Source organism: Oncorhynchus mykiss, chromosome 3 (assembly GCF_013265735.2).
Source record: "Oncorhynchus mykiss isolate Arlee chromosome 3, USDA_OmykA_1.1, whole genome shotgun sequence".
NCBI lineage: Eukaryota > Metazoa > Chordata > Actinopteri > Salmoniformes > Salmonidae > Oncorhynchus > Oncorhynchus mykiss.
The window spans coordinates 44,422,220-44,444,342 of NC_048567.1; the positions used below are offsets into that span (position 1 = coordinate 44,422,220).

The 22,123-nt window shown below is 44.1% G+C and overlaps 1 protein-coding gene across 12 annotated transcripts in view; it reads right to left on the reverse strand.

Moving 5' to 3' along the window:
- Positions 1-3,148: 3,148 nt before the first annotated feature.
- The window catches only part of LOC110520000 (TRAF3-interacting protein 1), a 43,344-nt gene continuing 24,369 nt past the window's right edge, over positions 3,149-22,123 (reverse strand). For 4 of the 12 annotated variants that reach the window (XM_036974210.1, XM_021596947.2, XM_021596945.2 and 1 more), the window contains 10 exons: positions 21,936-21,959; positions 21,703-21,781; positions 21,577-21,594; positions 21,300-21,384; positions 20,442-20,528; positions 20,034-20,154; positions 18,339-18,375; positions 17,877-17,953; positions 4,694-4,911; positions 3,149-4,312 (listed from right to left, as the gene is read on the reverse strand). In XM_036974210.1, the coding sequence (XP_036830105.1) occupies positions 4,147-4,312; positions 4,694-4,911; positions 17,877-17,953; positions 18,339-18,375; positions 20,034-20,154; positions 20,442-20,528; positions 21,300-21,384; positions 21,577-21,594; positions 21,703-21,781; positions 21,936-21,959 (912 nt within the window). In that variant the 3' untranslated portion in view covers positions 3,149-4,146. The remainder of the gene's footprint in view (positions 4,313-4,693; positions 4,912-17,876; positions 17,954-18,338; positions 18,376-20,033; positions 20,155-20,441; positions 20,529-21,299; positions 21,385-21,576; positions 21,595-21,702; positions 21,782-21,935; positions 21,960-22,123) is intronic. The other 8 variants (XM_021596949.2, XM_036974208.1, XM_021596948.2 and 5 more) reach the window with 5 other exon arrangements.

A 22,123-nucleotide genomic window follows, 5' to 3' on the forward strand; every position in this document is an offset into this window, starting at 1 on the left:
TATGCAAGAATGGGCTGCCATCAGTCAGGATGTGGCCCAGAAGTTAATTGACATCATGCCAGGGCAGATTGCAGAGGTCTTGAAAAAGAAGGGTCAACACTGCAAATATTGACTCTTTGCATCAACTTTATGTAATTGTCAATAAAAGCTTTTGACACTTATGAAATGCTTGTAATTATATTTCAGTATTCCATAGTAACATCTGACAAAAATATCTAAAGACACTGAAGCAGCAAACGTTGTGAAAATTAATATTCATTCTCAAAACTTTTGGCCACGACTGTAGAAGATAATGACATAGGCAGTGACATCACTAGGGCTGGACTTAAAATAACTTGGGACATTTTCTTTGATGCAGAACTTACTTGTAAACATGCATTACGTTCCTGTTGTCAACATATGTCTGCAATTTAATTAATAAAGGTTTTTGAATGATGTAATTGAAGATATTGTCACAATGCTAATTTAACCAATGAGACAATGATTGACAAGGAACAAAGAAACTAACCTTAACAGGGTGCTTTGCTGGTGAAACTGTCTGTGATTTATTTAGAATTCAAGGCACACTTAACCAGCATGGCTACCACAGCATTCTGCAGCGATACGCCATCCAATCTGGTTTGGGCTTAGTGGGACTATCATTTGTTTTTCAACAGGACAATAACCCAACACACCTCCAGGCTGTGTTAGGGCTATTTGACCAAGAAGGAGAGTGATGCATCAGGTGACCTGGCCTTCACAATCCCCTGAACTCAACCAAATTGAGATGGTTTTTGATGAGTTGGACCGCAGAGTGAAGGAAAAGCAGCCAACAAGAGCTCAGCATATGTGGGAACTCCTTCAAGACTGTTGGAAAAACATTCCAGGTGAAGCTGGTTGATAGAATGCCAAGAATGTGCAAATCTCTCATCAAGTCAAAGGGTGGCTATTTGAAGAATCTAAAAAATATTATAACACTTTTTTTGGTTACTACATGATTCCATAGGCGTTATTTCATAGTTTTGATGTCTTCACTATTATTCTACAATGTAAAAAATGGTTTTAAAAAAACAACAAAAACCCTTGAATGAGTATGACCGGTAGTGTATATATACACTGCTCAAAAAATAAAGGGAACACTTAAACGACACAATGTAACTCCAAGTAAATCACACTTCTGTGAAATCAAATTGTCGACTTAGGAAGCAACACTGATTGACAATAAATGTCACATGCTGTTGTGCAAATGGAATAGACAACAGGTGGAAATTATAGGCAATTAGCAAGACACCCCCAATAAAGGAGTGGTTCCACAGATCACTTCTCAGTTCCTATGCTTCCTGGCTGATGTTTTGGTCACTTTTGAATGCTGGCGGTGCTTTCACTCTAGTGGTAGCATGAGACGGAGTCTACAACCCACACAAGTGGCTCAGGTAGTGCAGCTCATCCAGGATGGGACATCAATGCGAGCTGTGGCAAGAAGGTTTGCTGTGTCTGTCAGCGTAGTGTCCAGAACATGGAGGCGCTACCAGGAGACAGGCCAGTACATCAAGAGACGTGGAGGAGGCTGTAGGAGGGCAACAACCCAGCAGCAGGACCGCTACCTCTGCCTTTGTGCAAGGAGGAGCACTGCCAGAGCCCTGCAAAATTACCTCCAGCAGGCCACAAATGTGCATGTGTCTGCTCAAACGGTCAGAAACAGACTCCATGAGGGTGGTATGAGGGCCCGACGTCCACAGGTGGGGGTTGTGCTTACAGCCCAACACCATGCAGGACGTTTGGCATTTGCCAGAGAACACCAAGATTGGCAAATTCGCCACTGGCGCCCTGTGCTCTTCACAGATGAAAGCAGGTTTACACTGAGCACGTGACAGAGTCTGGAGATGCCGTGGAGAATGTTCTGCTGCCTGCAACATCCTCCAGCATGACCGGTTTGGTGGTGGGTCAGTCATGGTGTGGGGTGGCATTTTTTTGGGGGGGCCGCACAGCCCTCCATGTGCACGCCAGAGGTAGCCTGAGATGAGATCCTCAGACCCCTTGTGAGACCATATGCTGGTGCGGTTGGCCCTGGGTTCCTCCTAATGCAAGACAATGCTAGACCTCATGTGGCTGGATTGTGTCAGCAGTTCCTGCAAGAGGAAGGCATTGATGCTATGGACTGGCCCGCCTGTTCCCCAGACCTGAATCTAATTGAGCACATCTGGGACATCCTGTCTCGCTCCATCCACCAACGCCACGTTGCACCACAGACTGTCCAGGAGTTGGCGGATGCTTTAGTCCAGGTCTGGGAGGAAATCCCTCAGGAGACCATCCACCACCTCATCAGGAGCATGCCCAGGCGTTGTAGGGAGGTCATACAGGCACGTGGAGGCCACACCCACTACTGAGCCTCATTTTGACTTGTTTTAAGGACATTACATCAAAGTTGGATCAGCCTGTAGTGTGGTTTTTCACTTTAATTGGAGTGTCACTCCAAATCCAGACCTCCATGGGTTGATAATTAGATTTCCATTGATAATTTTTGTGTGATTTTGTTGTCAGCACATTCAATTATGTAAAGTATGTTTAATAAGAATATTTAATTCATTCAGATCTAGGATGTGTTATTTTAGTGTTCCCTTTAATTTTTTGGAGCAGTGTATATTTATTTATTTTTTATCTATGAAAGTGTCATGTTACTTTTAACTCCAACGCTACTCTTTCAATGAGTGGACACAGTTCTATACTAACCCAATTTCTCAAAGCACAGTGGTGCTCGACTAGCCTGATCCCAGGTCTGTTTTTGATGTCTTGCTGACCTTGGCCAGAACGCACAAACAGACCTGGGATAAGCATAGTGGTTGACAGAAGGAAGAGTCAAAGGACTGCCATGTCTTCTGCTCGTGGCGTCCCTAGCTCCTCAGCAAACCTCAGACCTGTTGCTTTGTACAGGCTTTGAAGAAGCTTCAGGTAAACATAATTGTTAATAGACAGACATGTAAAAAAATTACAGATGTCTGTATCAAATGTATATCAAGTAGATGTGGAGGGTATTGGCTTGGTCCATGTGCCCTTTGCTTGAAGCTGTAAAAGAACTCCAATGTCAAGCCTTAATTCCCATAACGCATATACATTGTAATGTCAAAAAACACGAAACTATACGGACCAAAAATATAAACGCAACATGTAACAATTTCAAAGATTTTACTAAGTTACAGTTCATATAAGGAAATCAGTCAATTGAAAGAAATTCATTATCCCCTAATCAATGGATTTCACATGACTGGGCAGGGTTGCAGCCATGGGTGGGACTGAGGGGGCATAGACCCACCCACCGGGGAGCCAGGCCCAGCGAATCAGAATGATTCTTCCCCACAAAAAGGCTTTAATACAGACAGTATTACTTCTCAGCACCCCTCCCACCCCTCCTCAGACAATCCCGCAGGTGAAGAAGCCAGATGTGCAGGTCCTGGGTTGGCGTGGTTACACGTGTTCTGCAGTTGTGAGACTGGTTGGAAGAACTGTCAAATGTTAGAGGCAGATTATGGTAGAGAAATGTACATTAAATTCTCTGGCAACAGCTCTGGTGGACATTCCTGCAGTCAGCATGGCAATTGCACACTCCCTTAAAAGTAGAGACATTTGTGGCATTGTGTTGGTGACAACCCTGCACATTTTAAAGTGGCTTTTTAATTGTCCACAGCACAAGGTGCACCTGTGTAATGATCATGCTGTTTAATCAGCTTCTTGATATGCCACACCTGTAAGGTGGATGGAGAAATGAAGCAAAAAATAAGAAATGCACACTAACAGGGATCTAAACAAATTTGTGCATAACATTTGAGAGAACCAAGCTATTAGTTCGTATGGATATTTTAATTTAATGAAACATGGGATTCAACACTATACATGTTGGGTTTATATTTTTGTTCAGTGTAGTAAAGGTGTGTCAATCACCTTAAAGTGGATGGAGCACTAGCAAAATAACATGCGTCTCTCTCCCTCCCTAGGGGGTTGAATTCGAACCCTCTCTCCACTAACCAGTCAGTCAGTGTGTGCGTGTGTGTGTAAAAGTGCAGTTGAGGCCTCCATTTCGGACTTCACCAGACTAAGTAAGAACCAGGCTCACCCTGAACGCTCGGTCCTTTTTTAAAGGCGATAATCCTTTATTTGGACCTTGGCTCCCCCTCATATTCGCGAGGAGAAGTTGATGCTGGTTACCATCTTCTGGATCTTGTCCTCATTCTTCAGGATGTTGGACTTGACGGCGCAGATCTTGTCCTGCTGCTCCTTGATCAGCTGCTCAAGCTCGGCTAGCTCGGCCTTCAGAGGCTCCACCGCGCTGTCCGTCACTCTGGAAAAGATGTAAACACCCCAAAATATAAATGTATGCCAAGTCGTGTGTGTGTGTGAGAATGTGTGAGTTGGTGGTCTTCCAGATCTGTTGCTGCATCAGGGCCTGTGTGTGCTCCTTGTTTTCCTACCTCCAGGCTTTAGTGCAGGGCTCTCCAACCCTGTTTCTGAAGAGCTACCCTCCTGTAGGTTTTCGCTCCAACCCCAGTTGTAACTAAACCGATTCAGCTTATCCACCAACTAATTATTAGAATCAGGTATCTAGATTAGGATTGGAGCAAAAACCTACAGGATGGTAGCTCTCCAGGAACAGGGTTGGAGTACCGTGCTTTAGTGTGTGTTTGTGTAAGATGTGTGTGTGTGTGTGTGTAGCCCTCCAAACCTCTGTTCATGCAGCAGGGCCTGCCCATGTTCCTTGTTCTCCCTCCTCCAGGTGTGCAGCTCATTCTGCATGGCGTCCATGTCTTCCTGGATGTAATCCATGATCTTGCCTAGGGGCAAGGCGCTGCGGCACACTGTCTGGATGGACGAGCGCAGCCGCTCAATCTCCCTAGACACCAGGTCCCGCTCCTTCTTCCTGGACACCTCCGACACCAGGCTCTGGAGAAAAGGAGGGATGATGAATAGATGGAGGGATAGAGAGAAGGGGTGGATAGATGGATGGAGTAGGAGAGAAGCCAAGAAAGATTGTTACAATATAGAAAAACTGGATTTTGGATGTTTGTGCTTTTCTTATGAATAATTTTCATGTTCGTGCAAGTGACTGATTGAACAAATCCTCACAATCAGTATCTGCAATTTGGCAGTACACCCAGACCCTTGCTTTAAGAACAAAATATCTCTCAGTTTCAAGGTCTCAACTTAGAGAAGAAGCCTCGTGAGGTATTGGTCTGTCACATGCATGAACCAGTATTGGTCGGTCAAATGAATGAAGCGAACGTGAATGATGAATTAATTGTGAATGATGAATAAAGCTAAATCATGCAAATATAACTTGTCTGCAGTATATAATATAACTAACAGGACTGCCCCGGTAGAGCTCCTGATGGACATGTGTACTTGGTGCATTGAGTTGGTTGGAACCTCTTCAGCACGCTGCTAATAAAGAATGATACATTTAATATTGACTTCGAGTGTCCCTGTGTAGAATTTTCAAAACAATTTGGCGTCAACGAACAGGATGATTGATTCTGCCTGCAGAGCTTTCCAGAGGGGGTCTGCGAGGATAACCGGTGGCGCATTTTATGAAGCGGGAGGGAAATTTCCATCTGACCAAAAGACCCGCTCAGACCAGACCCTTACTGTGAGCTGCCCTGGAGGAGACACATTCCCCGCGAGCAATTGAGGGACATGTCTTCTGATTTCAGTAAGTCAATTTAAATGAATTTGTAAAAAAAAATATGCTTTTATTATCCATATTTCAATCTACTTAATAAGCAAATTTCTATCCTGTTATTATCCCAATTTCAAATCAGCTTAACAGTTTCCACTCTCACACAACGTTCACATGTACATTGACTACACTCACACAATTCACATTCCCTTTGTGCTGTTACTTGGAGGAGGGTACCACTAGTCCTAAGTCAAGTAACAGCACGAAGTGAATGTGAATTGTGTGAGTGTAGTGAACGTGAAAGCTTTGTGAGAGTGGAAACTATTAAGATAATTGAAAATTGGGACAATAGCAGGATAGAAATGTTCCTATTAAGCAGATTTAAATTTGGATAATAAAAGCTTGACATTTGGATATTAAGAAATATTAGTTAGGTGGTTGAAATTTGGATAATATGTACTGAGTGAATGTGTGAAAGTATGTGTGTTGTTCTATATGCATGTTATTTTATTCTATATGCATAGACTATAGAGTCTATAGAAAACATAGCATTTATGACTATATAAACTATTGATACTATGGATGCTATAGGGACTGTGATGCTATAGGGACGGATAGACATTAGAGACTATGGCGACTGTAGAGACTATAGAGGAACCATGGCGGTGATACATATGACAGAAGAAGGTTAGAGCCAATCTTATAGAGAAGGGCAAGTAACGGTACCATGAAAAGCCCCGCTGACGTGTCTACATGGGCTGCAGCCACTACTGGTAGCATATGGTGTTATTATATATGTATGTGATACATATGGTGCTGAGATGCACATGGGGTAATTAGGGAGATAACCGAGTGTGTTTGGGAATAGTACTAAGTGAATGTGGATGTGAGAGTTGTGGGAGTGTGGAAAGTACGTGTTAAACGGATTGAAATTTGGATAATAAGATACATTATTACAATTAGGTACTGAGTGAATAAGAGCTGTCAGGAGACTGGCTCCGGTGTGAAAGAGGTCTGAATGGATAACCCAGCCAGTTCTGTGAGCTGAGTATTTTGATCTATAACGTTATCTACAGTTAATATAAAGAGCAAAAAAAGAAACGTCCTCTCCCTGCCAACTACGTTTATTTTCAGCAAACGGATATATATCAACATAATTAATTGAACAAAAGGACCATTTGTGATGTTTATGGGACATATTGGAGTGCCAACAAAAGAAGCTCGTCAAAGGTAAGGCATGAATTATATTTTTATTTCTGCGTTTTGTGTCGCGCCTGCAGGGTTGAAATATGCTTTCTCTCTTTGTTTACGGAGGTGCTATCCTAAGATAATAGCGTTGTCTGCTTTCGCCGAAAAGCCTTTTTGAAATCTGACATGGCTGGATTCACAACAAGTATAGCTTTAATTTGGTATCTTACATGTGTGATTTCATGATAGTTTGATTTTTATAGTAATTTATTTGAATTTGGCTCTGCATTTTCCCTGGCTTTTGGCCAGGTGGGACGCTAGCGTCCCACATATCCCAGAGAGGTTAACGACCGTCCCACAGGTGCATGTTCAATAATTGTTTATGGTTCATTGAACAAGCATGGGAAACAGATTTTTACGAATTATCTGTGAAAGACAGGGTCCTGAAAAAAGGGACTTTTCTTTTATTGCTGAGTTTATATGTATAGGAAGTGGCAGCAAGCTAGTCTTCAGAGAAGGCTAGAGTGAGGGCAGGAGGCCCCACTGACAATTGTTGGCATTTATAAAGAGAAGTGTCTACATGGTCTGAAAACCACTGAAGATACATATGGTAAATACCGAAGTAGTGTCTCTGTGTGTCTGCTGCCATTACTAATAGCAGTGTTATTTTATATGTATAGGATGTTGCGGCAAAAGAACCGTTGAAGATACATATGGCATAGGATGTAACGATAGTCTACGTGGTCCGAGAACCACTGATAATCGCACAAGGTGTTACTGTAGGCATTTTGAGTCGTTGAAGATGCACATGAGTGGTGTGATGTCTGTAGGGATTCACGTTGATCTATAACATTATATAGGGAATCTGTGTATGTGAGAGATATGAAAGGAGAACGTACTATTCCCGAATATGCTGTTAAAGAGAACAACTAGTGTAAATATCTAAACCCCTGAAAGAATAGAACACTAGTCTAAAGGAGGAATTGGTGAAGTATACTGGGTTACTAGAGATTTGATTAAGTAACAATGGAGAAAAATAATAAACAACTTGCACACCCACACGTAGGAGTATGTAAGTGGTGCAAAACATATTTTGAGAAATGTTCAGAGTGGTCCCTCTATGGATCATTTGATAAAGAAAAGGTTAAAGCATTGTAGGACTGTCTAAAGCATGGGTGTCAAACTCTGGCCCGTGGGCCAAATTTGGCCCGCGGGGTAATTATATTTGGCCCGCGAGACAATACCAAATTACTACTAGAGCTGGCCCGCCGGTATTATACAGCGAGCGCATTCACCACTAATACTACGAATCCCATAATGCTCTGCTGTTTTCGCGCGCCAATCAGGACAGGACCCAGAAACGCTCTCTCCTCTGTGACAGTAGTCATAGCAACATAGACGCTACAACTGTCAGCGAGCTAACCCTTCCCAAAAATGGCGAAAAGAAAGGCAGAAAACAGGAGCTTTCTGGACAAGTGGGAGGCAGAATATATGTTTACATATGTAAAAGACAAACCTGTTTGTCTTGTTTGTGGAGTCAACGTGGCTGTAAGTAAGGAGTACAACATTAGACGACACTATGAAACGAAACACCATGACAAATACAAGGACCTGGACATGACTCAAAGGAGCCAGAAAGTAGAGGAGATGAAAAGAAGTTTGGTTTCACAACAGAATATGTTTAAAAAAGCCACATCACAAAGCGAGGCTGCTGTAAAGGCTAGTTATATAGTGGCAGCAGAGATCGCAAAATCAGCCCGGCCCTTTAATGAGGGAGAGTTCATGAAAAAGTGCATGATGAAGGTTTGTGACCTCGTATGCCTAGAGAAAAAACAAGCATTTTCAAACGTGAGCCTGAGCAGGAACACAGTAGCTGATCGCACATGTGATCTTGCCACCAATCTGTATGACCAGCTGATGGAAAAGGGAAAAGATTTTGTTGCGTTCTCCCTCGCTGTGGATGAGAGCTGCGACGCATCTGATACTGCTCAGCTGTCAGTCTTCATCCGTGGAGTGGACTCAAATCTGTGTGTTACGGAGGAGCTATTAGGATTCAAATCAATGCATGGCACAACCACAGGAAAGGAAATCTTTGAGGAGGTTTCCAAATGTGTAACTGAAATAAAGCTGCCGTGGGATAAACTCGTTGGATTAACGACAGATGGTGCGCCAGCGATGTGCGGTAAAAAGAGTGGACTGGTGGGCATGGTTCGGGAGAAGATGCGGGAAGAGAACTGTGCAGGTGAGCTAACTGTTTACCACTGCATCATACATCAGGAAGCACTGTGTGCCAAAGCCCTAAAGATGGAACATGTTATGACCACAGTAACACAGGCAGTTAACTTTATAAGAGCCAAAGGTCTAAATCACCGCCAGTTTAAATCTTTTCTGGAGGAGTGTGGTTCGGAATACGCAGACGTGCCGTATCACACAGAGGTGAGATGGCTAAGAGGAAAAGTAGTGAACAGATGTTTCGAGCTGCGTGAGGAAATATGTCAATTCCTGGAAACCAAAGGGAAGGATACAGCAGAGCTCCGGGAGCAAAAGTTCCTGTGTGAGCTGGCCTTTCTCTGTGACATCTCGAGCCATCTCGATGCGCTGAACCTGCAGCTTCAGGGGCAGGGGCGCATCATCACAGACATGTACGCTGCAGTGAGGGCCTTCAAAACTAAACTGTGTCTGTGGGAGAATCAGATGCTGCAAGGAAACCCTTGCCATTTTCCCTGCTGCCAATCCATAAAAGCGCAGATCTCTACCGCCGTGTTCCCATGCGCACAGTTTGCTGAAAAACTCAGTGTTCTCGCCGCTGAGTTTAGCCGGCGATTTGCCGACTTCGATGCCCAGAAATGCAAGTTTGAACTGCTTAGTAATCCCTTCGCAGTTGATGTGGAAAATGCACCAACCAACATCCAAATTGAGCTGATTGAACTCCAGTGCAACGACACGCTGAAGTCAAAGTATGATGCTGTGGGCGCCGCACAGTTTCCACGGTTCATCCCTGACACAATGCCTCAGCTCCGCACCCAAGCTGCTCAGATGCTCTCCATGTTCGGCAGCACTTATCTATGCGAGCAACTTTTCTCCTCGATGAAGATGACCAAAACAACTCACAGGAGACGTCTGACTGATGAACATCTTCGCTCGATACTGAGGATTTCTTCAGCTCAGAGCTTGAGCCCAGACATTGATGAACTAGCATCCAAGAAGAGATGCCAGGTATCTGGCTTGGGCACATCAGATTAGACCAGTGTGCAATAATTAACGTTTTCTTTATGCACTTTTTCTTGCTACAAGGCATGGGCTTGAATGGTTGATTGATTTATTATCATTTTATTTGTAAAATTATTAGCCAGTGGAAAAAGTTTATTTTGGTATTTAAATCAGAAGGCTGCAAATAGAAAAGAGGCATACCATTTTTATTTAAATTTGATTTATTTAATAAATGAATGCCATTGATGTGTTTTTTCATTTGAAATTCGATTTTGCATGTCTCCACTATTAAATTATATATTGTATGGTAATAAGCGATGCTTGTTCCATATTCAATGTTAAAGCAAAACTTGTTTGGGTCCATATTAAAAGGTTAATTTGTTCAATGTTGGCCCGTGACTTTGTTCAGATTTTACATTTTGGCCCACTGGGTATTGGAGTTTGACACCCCTGGTCTAAAGGGTCTGGGAAATAGAGTCTCAGACAAAGATTGGCGTATATCCACTTTAGGTAAAGGTACAGGACTTGACTTACCCCTTAACAATAAAACTATAAATAGAAACAATGAATTAATGTTGAACATGATTGTGTTAACTAAACTTAAGGCTACAATGTATTGATATCCCAAATTATGACGTTCTAAATCAAATTTGTGAGTAGGCAAAACGGAAACTGCCTATTTCCCTGTCTATGCTGTCTCAGGTGGCAGACTTATTATGGGCAGAGTGCGCCATCTACAGGGGACTGATACAGTGCCAGCCCAGTAATTGCGAAAGTGATCCCAGAAAGAAACTAGTTGAGAGCTACCTCCAAAGTTTCTCTTCCCTTCTGAATTGGCCGATGTATTTTATAAATTCAGAGCATTACATGTTAATCTTAAAATAGACTTTTAATAAATTTCAGTACAAGGTCACACATATGTTGTGATGTGCTGCAAAGCAACTCTTCATAGCTTTTGGATGTCTGTAATAATGCTAAAATTCTCTACCAAATGTGCATGCACACACTCCTCAACTCTACCAGAGGCTACTTACACCGAATCACATAAAAAGTATCAAATGTACAGAGCCAGTTGCAGGGCTGCATTTAGTGGTTTAGGATTTCAAGGCTAAAAATGTTAGGCAGGAATTATATAAACCTAGGCTGTGTATATAAATATCAAACGCGTGGCTGAATTATGCTGGCTAATGTGGGGGGACTGGCTGGTGAAGGCCTCTGTATGGTATGTGGCTAGGAAGTCCTGCTCTGCCCCAGTCACCCCTCAGCCCCAGGATGGGAGGGGGGTGGAGGGCCTCCCCTTGGCACAGTGAGGGCCAGGGACGTTTACTCAGCTGGGTCTGCAGGCTGGTGTGTGTGGCACTGCAGGCGCGCACACACACACACTAAATGGTACCCACCCACACTCCTGTGGAATTAAAACCCCTTGTTTATTTTAGTAACAGGCTGTGGCAGTGAAGTTATTTTACTACAGTATTCGGTAACAACTACTACAATTATGTCCCTTTCAAGTTCAACTCTTGGGCCAATGTGTCATTCTGGCCTCGAGATTGAAACACCTGCTTTCACGGGTCTGTAAAAAAAAAATCACATTCCCGCTACATGACAGTGTAAACTAACCAATAACGTCCCCTTCAAAACAGACCAACCATCATAGACTCAGGTATTAGGCCAGATAGGTGGGCAAAACTTCACGTTAAGCGCCACTAACCCAACTTTCATTATGAGCTAGCTCATTTCGCTTATAAAAACAAGCCAACTCAATAATTAAAGCTTAGAAACACGCTAAACTACATAGAACTAAACTGTAAAAAATGTCAACTGTCTTCCTTTCCTTCAGGAAGCCAGCAAAAATGTCTGACAAGCTGCCTCATCCCCCCCCTCCCTCCCTTCGCTCTGTGGTTTGCAAAGTGTGCGAGGATTGAAATGTCTAATCGTCGTCTGCAATGTGGGTGGCTTTCCCCTTGACCCCGTGAACACTGCGGCTACACAAACACGCCGCGGCTCAGTCAGTCCGCTGGCCACGGTGGAGCGCTGCGGAAGCTCCGACGGGCTCCGCGCTGTTTTCTGTCCTCTTGCACAGCCTCAACCCCTCAGAAAACCAGTAAAATATAAAGAAAACCCGTCCCTGGTCTGCACGGTGCACTCTGTCCAGCGAGCATATATCAGCACTTTATAGTCAGGCTCTACAAGTCCAGCGCACTCCTACTTTCTTCTTTTTCACCCCGACCCAAGAACATGATTTGTTTTGAGTCCGGTGGCTGGAGGAAGGGTGAGGAGGGTGTGGGGGCAGGTTCTTCCATTAGCTCATGAAGTCAGTAACGGAAGCGCCGTTGGCTGTGGAGACCAGTGGAGGCTCCTCGGAGGAGGATGGGGAGGACCATCCTACTCACTGAATTTTATAAACAAAATAGTGGAACATTTTAAAGTTGTCATTTTTATATAAAACTATGTAAAATATATTTACGTCACCATTTAACCTTTATTTAACTAGGCAAGTCAGTTAAGAACAGAGTCTTATTTACAATGACGGCATACACTGGCCAAACGACACTGGGCCAATTGTGCGCCGCCCTATGGGACTCCCAATCACAGCCAGTTGTGATATAGCCTGGAATCGAACCAGGGTGTCTGTAGTGATGCCTCTAGCACTGAGATGCAGTGCCTTAGACCACTGCGCCACTCGGGAGCACAAATAACTGATTAAAACACACTGTTTTGCAATGAAGGTCTACAGTAGCCTCAACAGCACTCTGTAGGGTAGTACCATTGTGTAGCCGGAGGACAGATATTTTCCGGCCTCCCCTGGGTACATTGACTTCAATACAAAACCAAGAGCCTCCTAGGTTCTCACCCCCTTCCATAGACCTACACAGTAACAACTTCCATGAATCTAGTACTAAATGCATAAACTACAGCTAGTTAACACTGCAGTGCATATCATGGTGAATAGTTGACTCAAAGAGAGAGAAAGACAATAGTTGGACAGTTTTGAACAAATTAATTTCTTTAAAAATTAAGTAGAAGCAGGACAGAGATATTTCGTTTTTAGTTTTTCCAGTTTCACTTACGCTAGCTAATTTAACCTACTCATCAACCTGACTCAAACAGAGAGGAATGATATTAATGTTAGCTAGCTGGCTAAGGCTATCCAACACTTCCAATTCAAGGTAAACTTTCAATTTTATAAATGTATTGCCAGCGGGGCCTTCCACTGTAACTGCTAAACTGCTTTCTGTACACTACTGTGGGATTGTACACATGCATTGGATTGTGGGTTTACTAATGCGTTAGTTCTAGTAGCTATGTTGACTAGGTTAACTATGGTGACAACAATGCAGGTTGTGTGTAGCAGTTATGGTATGGTATGACGTTTTGGCTTGGAGAGGTATTTTCACCTGATCACAGACAGCTGTTGTGTTGTGCACTGAAGTCCACAAGCGAAGGGACAACGTAATAGGAGGAAAGCACGTAGATGTGATGTTTGTGTATGGCTGTTATGAAAGTGACCTGTGTGTGCGGGTAATAAGGGGTTCATTCCACCAATTATGTTGCAAAACATTTTTTAACAGAAGCAAACAGCACGAAATGGGGATGGACTACCGTTTTGCAACGTTTTGGACTAATGATTACACCCTAGATCATCGAGAAGCAGGCGAGAGTGTGCAAGGCGGTATTGAACGGGTCACTGTCAGTCACCTTGATTACTCCAATTTGTCTCTCGCCCTGTGCACCTACGTTAAAAACGTTCATTTGTAGGCTAGGTTGTAGCAACCTCATGATGGGTATAGGGCAAATTTGAGTATCATGTAGTGGCCTAAACCTATCGATGTTACATTGAACTGGGTGAATGGAATATGAAAGAGTCATCCGATATGCTGTAATAAGGCCATGCTCACACACAAAAAAAAGAGGAAATCGTAAAACGGCACCGACCGCCACTGGTGGAGACCCGAGCCAATGATCCTTCCTGGGAGCAGGTGGCACCCAGAGACAGCTGAGTGTTGAACATCAATTCCCTTTCTATCGGTCTTTCATGGTTTTTCCTAGGAGCCCCTAGTCAATCCATACAGGTCAGAGCGTGTCAGGGATATGTCATTAATTGCAATCTTGCTTTTCCTTGCAGGAGAAAGTTCCCTCTGGTTTCGCATTGTAAACGATGCGTTGCTGAGTATATCAATCCAAAACGTGCACTCTTGTGCCATAATGTTTTACTATGTCTTGTGGAAACTCTGATGAGCATCTAGTCTCATCCCGGCGACTAAGAGCAGGATCTAAACTCCTCACAGGCCTGCAGGGCAGGCTGCTGTGCTGCAATGTGGAATTCACCCGAAATCTCTGATGCCTAATTTGCTTAAAGGAGGGAACACATGCAAAACACATGATTTATGGAGCGGTAATAAGGAGCTGGTGAGAGGCGGTGGGAGAATAACTGTCAACAAAGTAAGGCTTTTAAAAAGAAGAATGGGTTGCCGGCGTGAAACCTGTTAAGAGACCTACCAACCTCTTGGGCGTCTTTAATTACATAATTAATTTACCCACCACTGGACCATTTCAGGGCAGAGTATTGGCTTCCAGACTGATGTAATAAGCCACTTCATCAACCTCAATTGTGGGTCAGCTGAAATGTCCGGCGACAAACATATAAACTGCACACCGCAACAGTGTAACAACGTTTCCGTGGTGAATGGCATGACACACTTAGGGTATATGACAAATTCAATTTCCAGTGTCGATCAGGTGAACGTACAGCATGTTTCCTCATATTTTCGGATCATTACTACGGCCCCAAATAGTGTCAACTGGATTTCCTCGTCTCATCTTGTTTCCTTCATCCCCACGTTATTAAATATTATTATTTAATTTTTTACATTTTAACAGATGAAGTCTTCTGGCTCTCTCTGGCTTCTGCGATAGATTTCAAAACATAGTCGTGTTCAGAACAGAGCAGGCAAAGGAAAGGAGACGAGGAGTTGATGACGTCACTTTAGACCCATCCACCTCCTGGCTACTGGCTCTAAGTTGGAGACAATGCAGGCTACCCAAGGGCCCTGAATTGTGTCCCCAGAGAGGGTTTCAGAGGTAGGCCAAGGAGCTATGTATTACAGCATGATGATGATTAGTCCAGTTTTGTTCAGAGGTTAGCTATTTTATTTGGGGGGGGGGAAGACAGACATCATCCAAATGTCCAGCCAGATCATAATAATAGCTAGGAGTCAGTGAGGTGAAGAGTGAGGCTAAGGGCGAGAGGGGTTACAGGATGTTAGGATCAGTGTGTAGCCCCCTGAGGGGTCACAGCTGAGCCCCCTGCCCTGAACCCAGGGGTACAGGGGGGAACCCCTACCTCTGAACAAGACTGGGGACAGGGAAAAGGGCTTGATTCAATTGTTTGACCAAGTGGGCTACACCACAAAGGTTGAAACTGCTAAGACCTCTAGCTTGTAAGGTTATGGGGTTTGACTCGATTGGTGTGATCGAAGCGACTTAAGAAAAATAGGACCTACTACGCCACGGTCTGCATTGGAGTCCAGTCTCAGAAAGGTATTTTTCAGAAACCTTTCCTCATTCCACTGGAATCTCAAAGTGCAGCTCTTGCAAGGGCAATATGGCTAATGGAATGCTGCAGGGTCATTTCATTTACGTTTCCACAAAAAAAGGTGAATGTTTACGAAGACACGGGCCTGGTGGGTATTGGACTATTTATTTTCCTGCCGATTCTGCCGCAAGTATTCTGGCACTCCTCCTCCGTGACTCTAACTCAACCATCCATGTGTGCCACGGGGTTTATTTATACATTGTAAACTTTCATCAAGGCTAATTTGATGGGGTAAGAAAAGGGAGAGACAGTCCGAAAACATTGTGTGAAAACGCAGCTGCTACGAGGGCCCGATTCTGTCTAAATAAAAAGGCCTCAGAAGTATCTTAGAATAATATACAAGTGTTCTGAAAGGTCATGGGGAAGGTCGTACCTATAAACAGAGAAGAATTTGCTCTATGGTGCACTTTTTGTGTGGCGGGATACGGCAAAACGTTTGATAAAGCATTTAAGAAAGAATCACGTCCTGCTGTAATTCCAGACCTCACACCGGGGGATGGGGGAAGCTCAATGTTTACATGTTTTAACCCTCCATGTTCCTCCGTGATTACAAGAGAGCAATGTCTCTATTACACTGACCGTCAACCCTTTCATGTCAGGAAGGAAGCCATTATAGTCCTTCCTACAGCGGACGAGGCAAGGCCAGTAACGAGGGGGGTAGCACATAGCGTGGCTTGTACAAGTACACCTACCTTCCATTCAGACTGCAGAATGCCCCAGCAATACAGCCCCCCCCCCCCCCCCCCCCCCCCCAATTAGATGCCCTATAATAAGGGGCCTGGAATCCCAAAGCTCATTAAGTCAATTACGATAACCCTGTGGGCTGTGCTCAAGTTGAACCGGAAACTTATTTGGAAACCAAAGGGAAATCCAGTCTGATTATTTTGAAATTAAAACTACAAGGGGCGCGCAGTGAAATCTGACCTATTGGGGCGGGTGGGGGAGCCGTCCATCCGAAGGCAAGCTGGGAATGGGGGACTTCATCTGAGTTGCTATGAGCTAAATGTGCCTCGGAGCCGGAACAACGGATGGAGCCTGGCGCACGCCTTGCAGATAGGAGCACTCATTCTCCCCGCTCATCAGCAGCTGGCCAGGGACAGGCGACATTGTTGGGGAAGAGGGATGGGGTCAGGAAAGAGGGGGGGGGGGCTAGACAGAGCCTTTTAGCAGGCAACAGGCAAAAACCCAGCATCCATCAGAGTCGGGTGGTCAGCTGGGCAGGGAGCGGAGGGAGCAGCACGCTTGGGCAGAAAAGACCACCCAAAACAGGCAGCATTGTACAACCCACACCGCTGGAGCATGAAAAGAGGCCTTCACACCGATTCCCTATCCAAATATTGACTGTGGGAGCCCTCTCTGGCCAATAAACACACTCGGGGGAACAGAAGAGGGGCAGCAATAATGGCGTTACATCAGACTGGAAGACATGTTCAGAGTAATGAAAAATCGATCAACTATGAAATGTGGAGACAACAGTTTATGGTTGAATCACAGGGAGAGGTAGGGAAGGAGGCCAAGGTAGAAAAGTGGGATATAGCATGGCCCCAAAAAAGGAAGATTTTTTTCTGAGGAAGACTTAAATCACACCAGAAAGGAAATGTAGTTAAGTTTAGTAAAATGATGCAGCTGGTGTAAAATCGGTGCAGCCGATTGAAATCTATTTTCCATTATAATGATCAAATGTATTCATTAGGCATGTGAACTAGACAGAAGAAAATAAAACATACTTTCTCTCAAACTGGTTGTTGAGACATTGAGCTAGATAAGCCTAATTTGGATGCATTTTTTGCAACGCTTTCTGAGGCCAAAAACACTTACAAAACATAAAATGAGAAACAACCACATTAAATTACAACAAGAGGTGGAGATTTTTTGCTGACTTAATCTTCATTCTCGCTGATGTAATCAACCCGCATGATGCTGTTTTTCTAGCTCCACTGAGGAGATCAAAATGTTCAATGTTTTTTGCAATTTTGCAAACTTTGTCACTCCATTTGCAAGATTCTTTCTTTAGCTAATAGACTGTATGCTATGGGGTTTTGCAACCCACATGCGTAAGATACTGAATGTCGAGAAATAGCGGTGTGTGTACACTCCGTGAGAGGTAGTAAAATGTCTAGAATTGAGTCACGGGAGAGGAATGAGAGAGCCAAATACTTGGAACACAGTCGTTCGTTATGTTGTCATTGCATTGCCCTCTAGTGGAGATCAAGATCACTACATCTGTAGGACACATTTTACCTGGTCTTGGGACTTTGGAGATGATGGTGATGTTTCAAAGTCTTTCTTGGTTTCAAGGATTTTTTTCACCAGCCCACCTGGGGATGAAAAAAGGTTCATTTGTTTTTTCAAAATATTGGCCATGTTTAACCATCCTTAAAGTGGCAATCTGAGGTTCAAATAAGTGGGTAACCCTCCACTGTTTTGGTAAATAGCTGAGGAATGTGACCACTCAAATTCATTGACAGAGGTAAAGATGCAAGGACTGACCATTCATGAGATCAAACTTGCAGTTTATTTATATGTTATATTTTTCAGGAATCAAATCGGTATATCAATATAAAAGTCTGAAAATGGATATAAACAACTGCAGACTGCTCCTTAAGATACAAACCCTGACCAAAGGTCTAGCAATTTGTACTAGAATTATAAGCACCTCCAGTGTCAAATGTGAGTGATTGTTTGGCTTGTAGGATTGCTCACCATGATTCTCATCACCTTGGAGATCCACTGTTGGCTCCTGTGGAAGGACCAAATCGTGAAGAAACCATTAGAAAGAGACGCTGAATGACCAACACTGCTGCTGCCTTCTCTTGAACAGATACAGTGCAGTATATGCTTGTGGGAACAGCACAACCAAATGCAACCTGAATGACCTACAGTGCAGTCGGACAGTATTCAGACCCCTTTCCTTTTTACACATTTTGTTACGTTACAGCCTTATTCTAAAATGGATTAAATAAAACAAAATTCCTCATCAATCTACACGCAATACCCCATAATGACAAATAAAAAACAATTTAGAAATTTGTGCAAATGCATAAAAAAAAAAAGAAAACACACAAATACCATAAGTATTCAGACCCTTTGCTATGAGACCCGAAATTGAGCTCAGGTGCATCCTGTTTCCATTGATCATCCTTGAGATGCTTCTACAACTTGATTGGAGGTCACCTGTGGTAAATTCAATTGATTGGATTTGGAAAGGCACACACCTGTCTATATAAGGTCCCACAGTTGACAGTGCATGTCAGAGCAAAAACCAAGCCATGAGGTTGAAGGAATTGTCCGTAGAGCTCCAAGACAGATTGTGTTGAGGCACAGATCTGGGGAAGTGTACCAAAATATTTATGCAGCATTGAAGGTCCCTAAGAACACAGTGGCCTCAATCACTCTTAAAATGGAAGTTTGGAACCACCAAGACTCTTCCTAGAGCTGGCTGGCTGGCCAAACTGAGCAATCGAGGGGAGAAGGGCCTTGGTCAGGGAGGTGAACAAAAACCCAATGGTCACTCTGACAGAGCTCCAGAGTTCCTCTGTGGACATGGGAGACCTTTCCAGAAAAACAACCATCTCTGCAGCACTCCACCAATCAGTCCTTTATGGTAGTGGCCAGATGGAAGCCACTCCTCAGTAAAAGGCACAGCCCACTTGGAGTTTGCCAAAAGGCACCTAAAGATTCTCTGGTCTGATGAAACCAAGATTGAACTCGTCATGTCTGGAGGAAAACTGGCACCATTCCTACGGTGAAGTATGGTGGTGGGAGCATCTGTGGGGGATGTTTTTCAGTAGCAGGGACTGGGAGACTAGTCAGGATCGAGGGAGAAATGAACGGAGTAAAGTACAGAGAGATCCTTGATGAAAACCTGCTCCAGAGCACCCAGGACCTCAGACTGGGGCGAAGGATCACCTTCCAACAGGAAAATGACCCTAAGCACACAGCCAAGACAACGCAGGAGTGGCTTCGGGACAAGTCTCAATGTCCTTGAGTGGCCCAGCCAGAGCCCGGACTTGAACCCGATCGAACATCTCTGGAGAGAACTGAAAATAGCTGTGCAGCAACGCCCCCCATCCAACCTGACAGAGCTTGAGAGGATCTGTAGAGAAGACTGGGAGAAACTCCCCAAATGCACGTGTGCCAAGCTTGTAGCGTCATACCCATGAAGACTTGATGCTGTAATCGCTGCCGAAAGGTGCTTCAACAAAAGTACTGAGTAAATGTGATAGTTTTACATTACTTATAAATTAGCAACAAATTCTAAAAACCTGTTTGGATTTGTCATTATGGGGTAAAAACTATTTAATCCATTTTAGAATAAGGCTGTAGCGTAACAAAATGTGGAAAAAGTTAAGAGGACTGAATACTTTCCGAAGGTACTGTACATATGTGCTCTCTCACCATCTCGGGCATGTCGGGGGGAAGAGGGGCGGCCTCCAACACCACAAACTGTTCATCTTCATCCTCAGAAAGCTTCTTCCCCTCCGTGATGACGGCCGCCGGGGGCTTGGCACTGGTCAGCCTTACACACACATACACACAATTTAGAGGAAGGAGGCTATGGCGCAAAGTACAACATTTTCTCAGCCTGGTTCCGTAGGTAAACACTGTGGAACGTAAGCAGATAGAAATGTCACAAATAGAGCTGATGTGACTCCTAAATCTACATGTCAGAGAGGCATGTTTGTTCTACGTCATATATTTAGAAAAGCTCCAAAATGCTGTGCACTGCTAAATACAGAGCTTCAATGCTGACTACTGTATAATTCATAGTGGCACAGGAAGTAAAAAAGTATGAGGGGAAGTCACCTTTCAGCTGGGGTCACGTCAGTGTAGCTCTCCTGCCTCTTGACCCGAGGAGGGGCGGGCCGGGCGCTGCTGGGCCGAGGTATCCTCCTGTTGGGGAGATAAGACGGTCCACACTAATGATCAGCCAGCCAGTAAAGCAACTCTATCACCAATAGCCTCATTTACAGTGCTTCTCAAAACTGATCCCGGGGACCCGCTATGTACGCGATATTCTTCACCAATAGTCATCTGTTTGGATGGTTAAAGACAACCATTTAACCAAGAGACACTGAGAATCATATCTTCAAATAATCACAAATATTCAAAGAACGGTAGACAGGAACAGGACAGGGTACAAAGTTACTGTATTTAGTTGGAATAATAAAATAAAATAGACCAGAGTCTAATGGCTGTATTTGGTTGTAGTGAGAACCCGAACATACAGAGGTTCCCAGGACTAGAGTTGAGAAACCCTGCTGCTCTACTGGCCCTCAACAGTCGACAACACTCACTCCCATTCAGTCAGTCAGTTATTCCACCATGGGACAGTCACGCGTTTGACGTTACACTGAGAAAATGATAAGTGGGGACTAGCGGAGCAATTTGTTGTTGATCAAGGAGAAAGTGGAGGATTTGCGTCAGTGAATGGAGAGCTGTAGCATGCAAACGCACATTGCTGCATGTTACACAACTTTTTCGGGCACACAGAGGAAATGGGCAGAAAGACGGTTCAAAGTTGTGAGGTTACGGGAGAGACCGTTTCCATTGTTGCTGAATGTGCAAATCGAGCAGTGCCCTCAAACCCTGCTAATTTGCTTAGTAAGCTGTCGACACACACACACACACACACACACACACACACACACACACACTACAGACCTGTGGGCCATGTGGGCTGGCACTGCGTCTGTGGCATCTCCGTTCTCCAGTGGAACCGGCCTCTGTGCCAACGGAGTGTCTCCATCTACAACATGATGCTGACATGAGAACACCCCTTCTAACACGTTTTATTGGAACAGCCGATGAACTTGATGGCAAGAACTAGAAATACTGACGGCTAGGGCTTTTAGAACAGAGACGTATAGAAATGTCCACCTGGACTACTAAATGGGGAAAAAAACTCCAGCACCGTTGGTGCAGTGAGAAAAATACTCACCTTCACTGTCAAACTCTTCTGGAAAAGAGGAAACAGAACAATTATTTGTATCTATTCATATTATGGTGTAAAAAGAAGAATGACTTTAGCGAAAGGCCGGAGGGGTTGAGGGGTGCTTGGGGTTACCTTGTTGGGCTCCTGCTTTGGGCCAGCGCCTCTGCCCCTTGGCAGATGAAGGCCGAGGTATTCTGGCTGGACTGTCAGACTGAGGAGAGGAGATGGGAGGGGAAGATGACTGGGTAAGTGTGTCCCCTTTCGGATGGAGAGCATGCGTACACACTTATAAACATACACACATGCAGGGTCATTCGTAGGAAAAGGAGAACACAGGCAGCCCCTCTTTAAAAATAAGAGATTACCTGCTTGTATGTGACTTCCGCTGTCTACAAACAGAGAAAGACAGCGTTGAGTAAATATCTGAATGCAGACCTATGTCCAAACCTTCCACCGAGGGGGGCTACAAAGCAAGTAAAACAGTAGGAAAACCAAGCTGCTATGATTATTATATTTTTTTCCTAGAGCATGGAATGACAAGTTACGCTAAGAC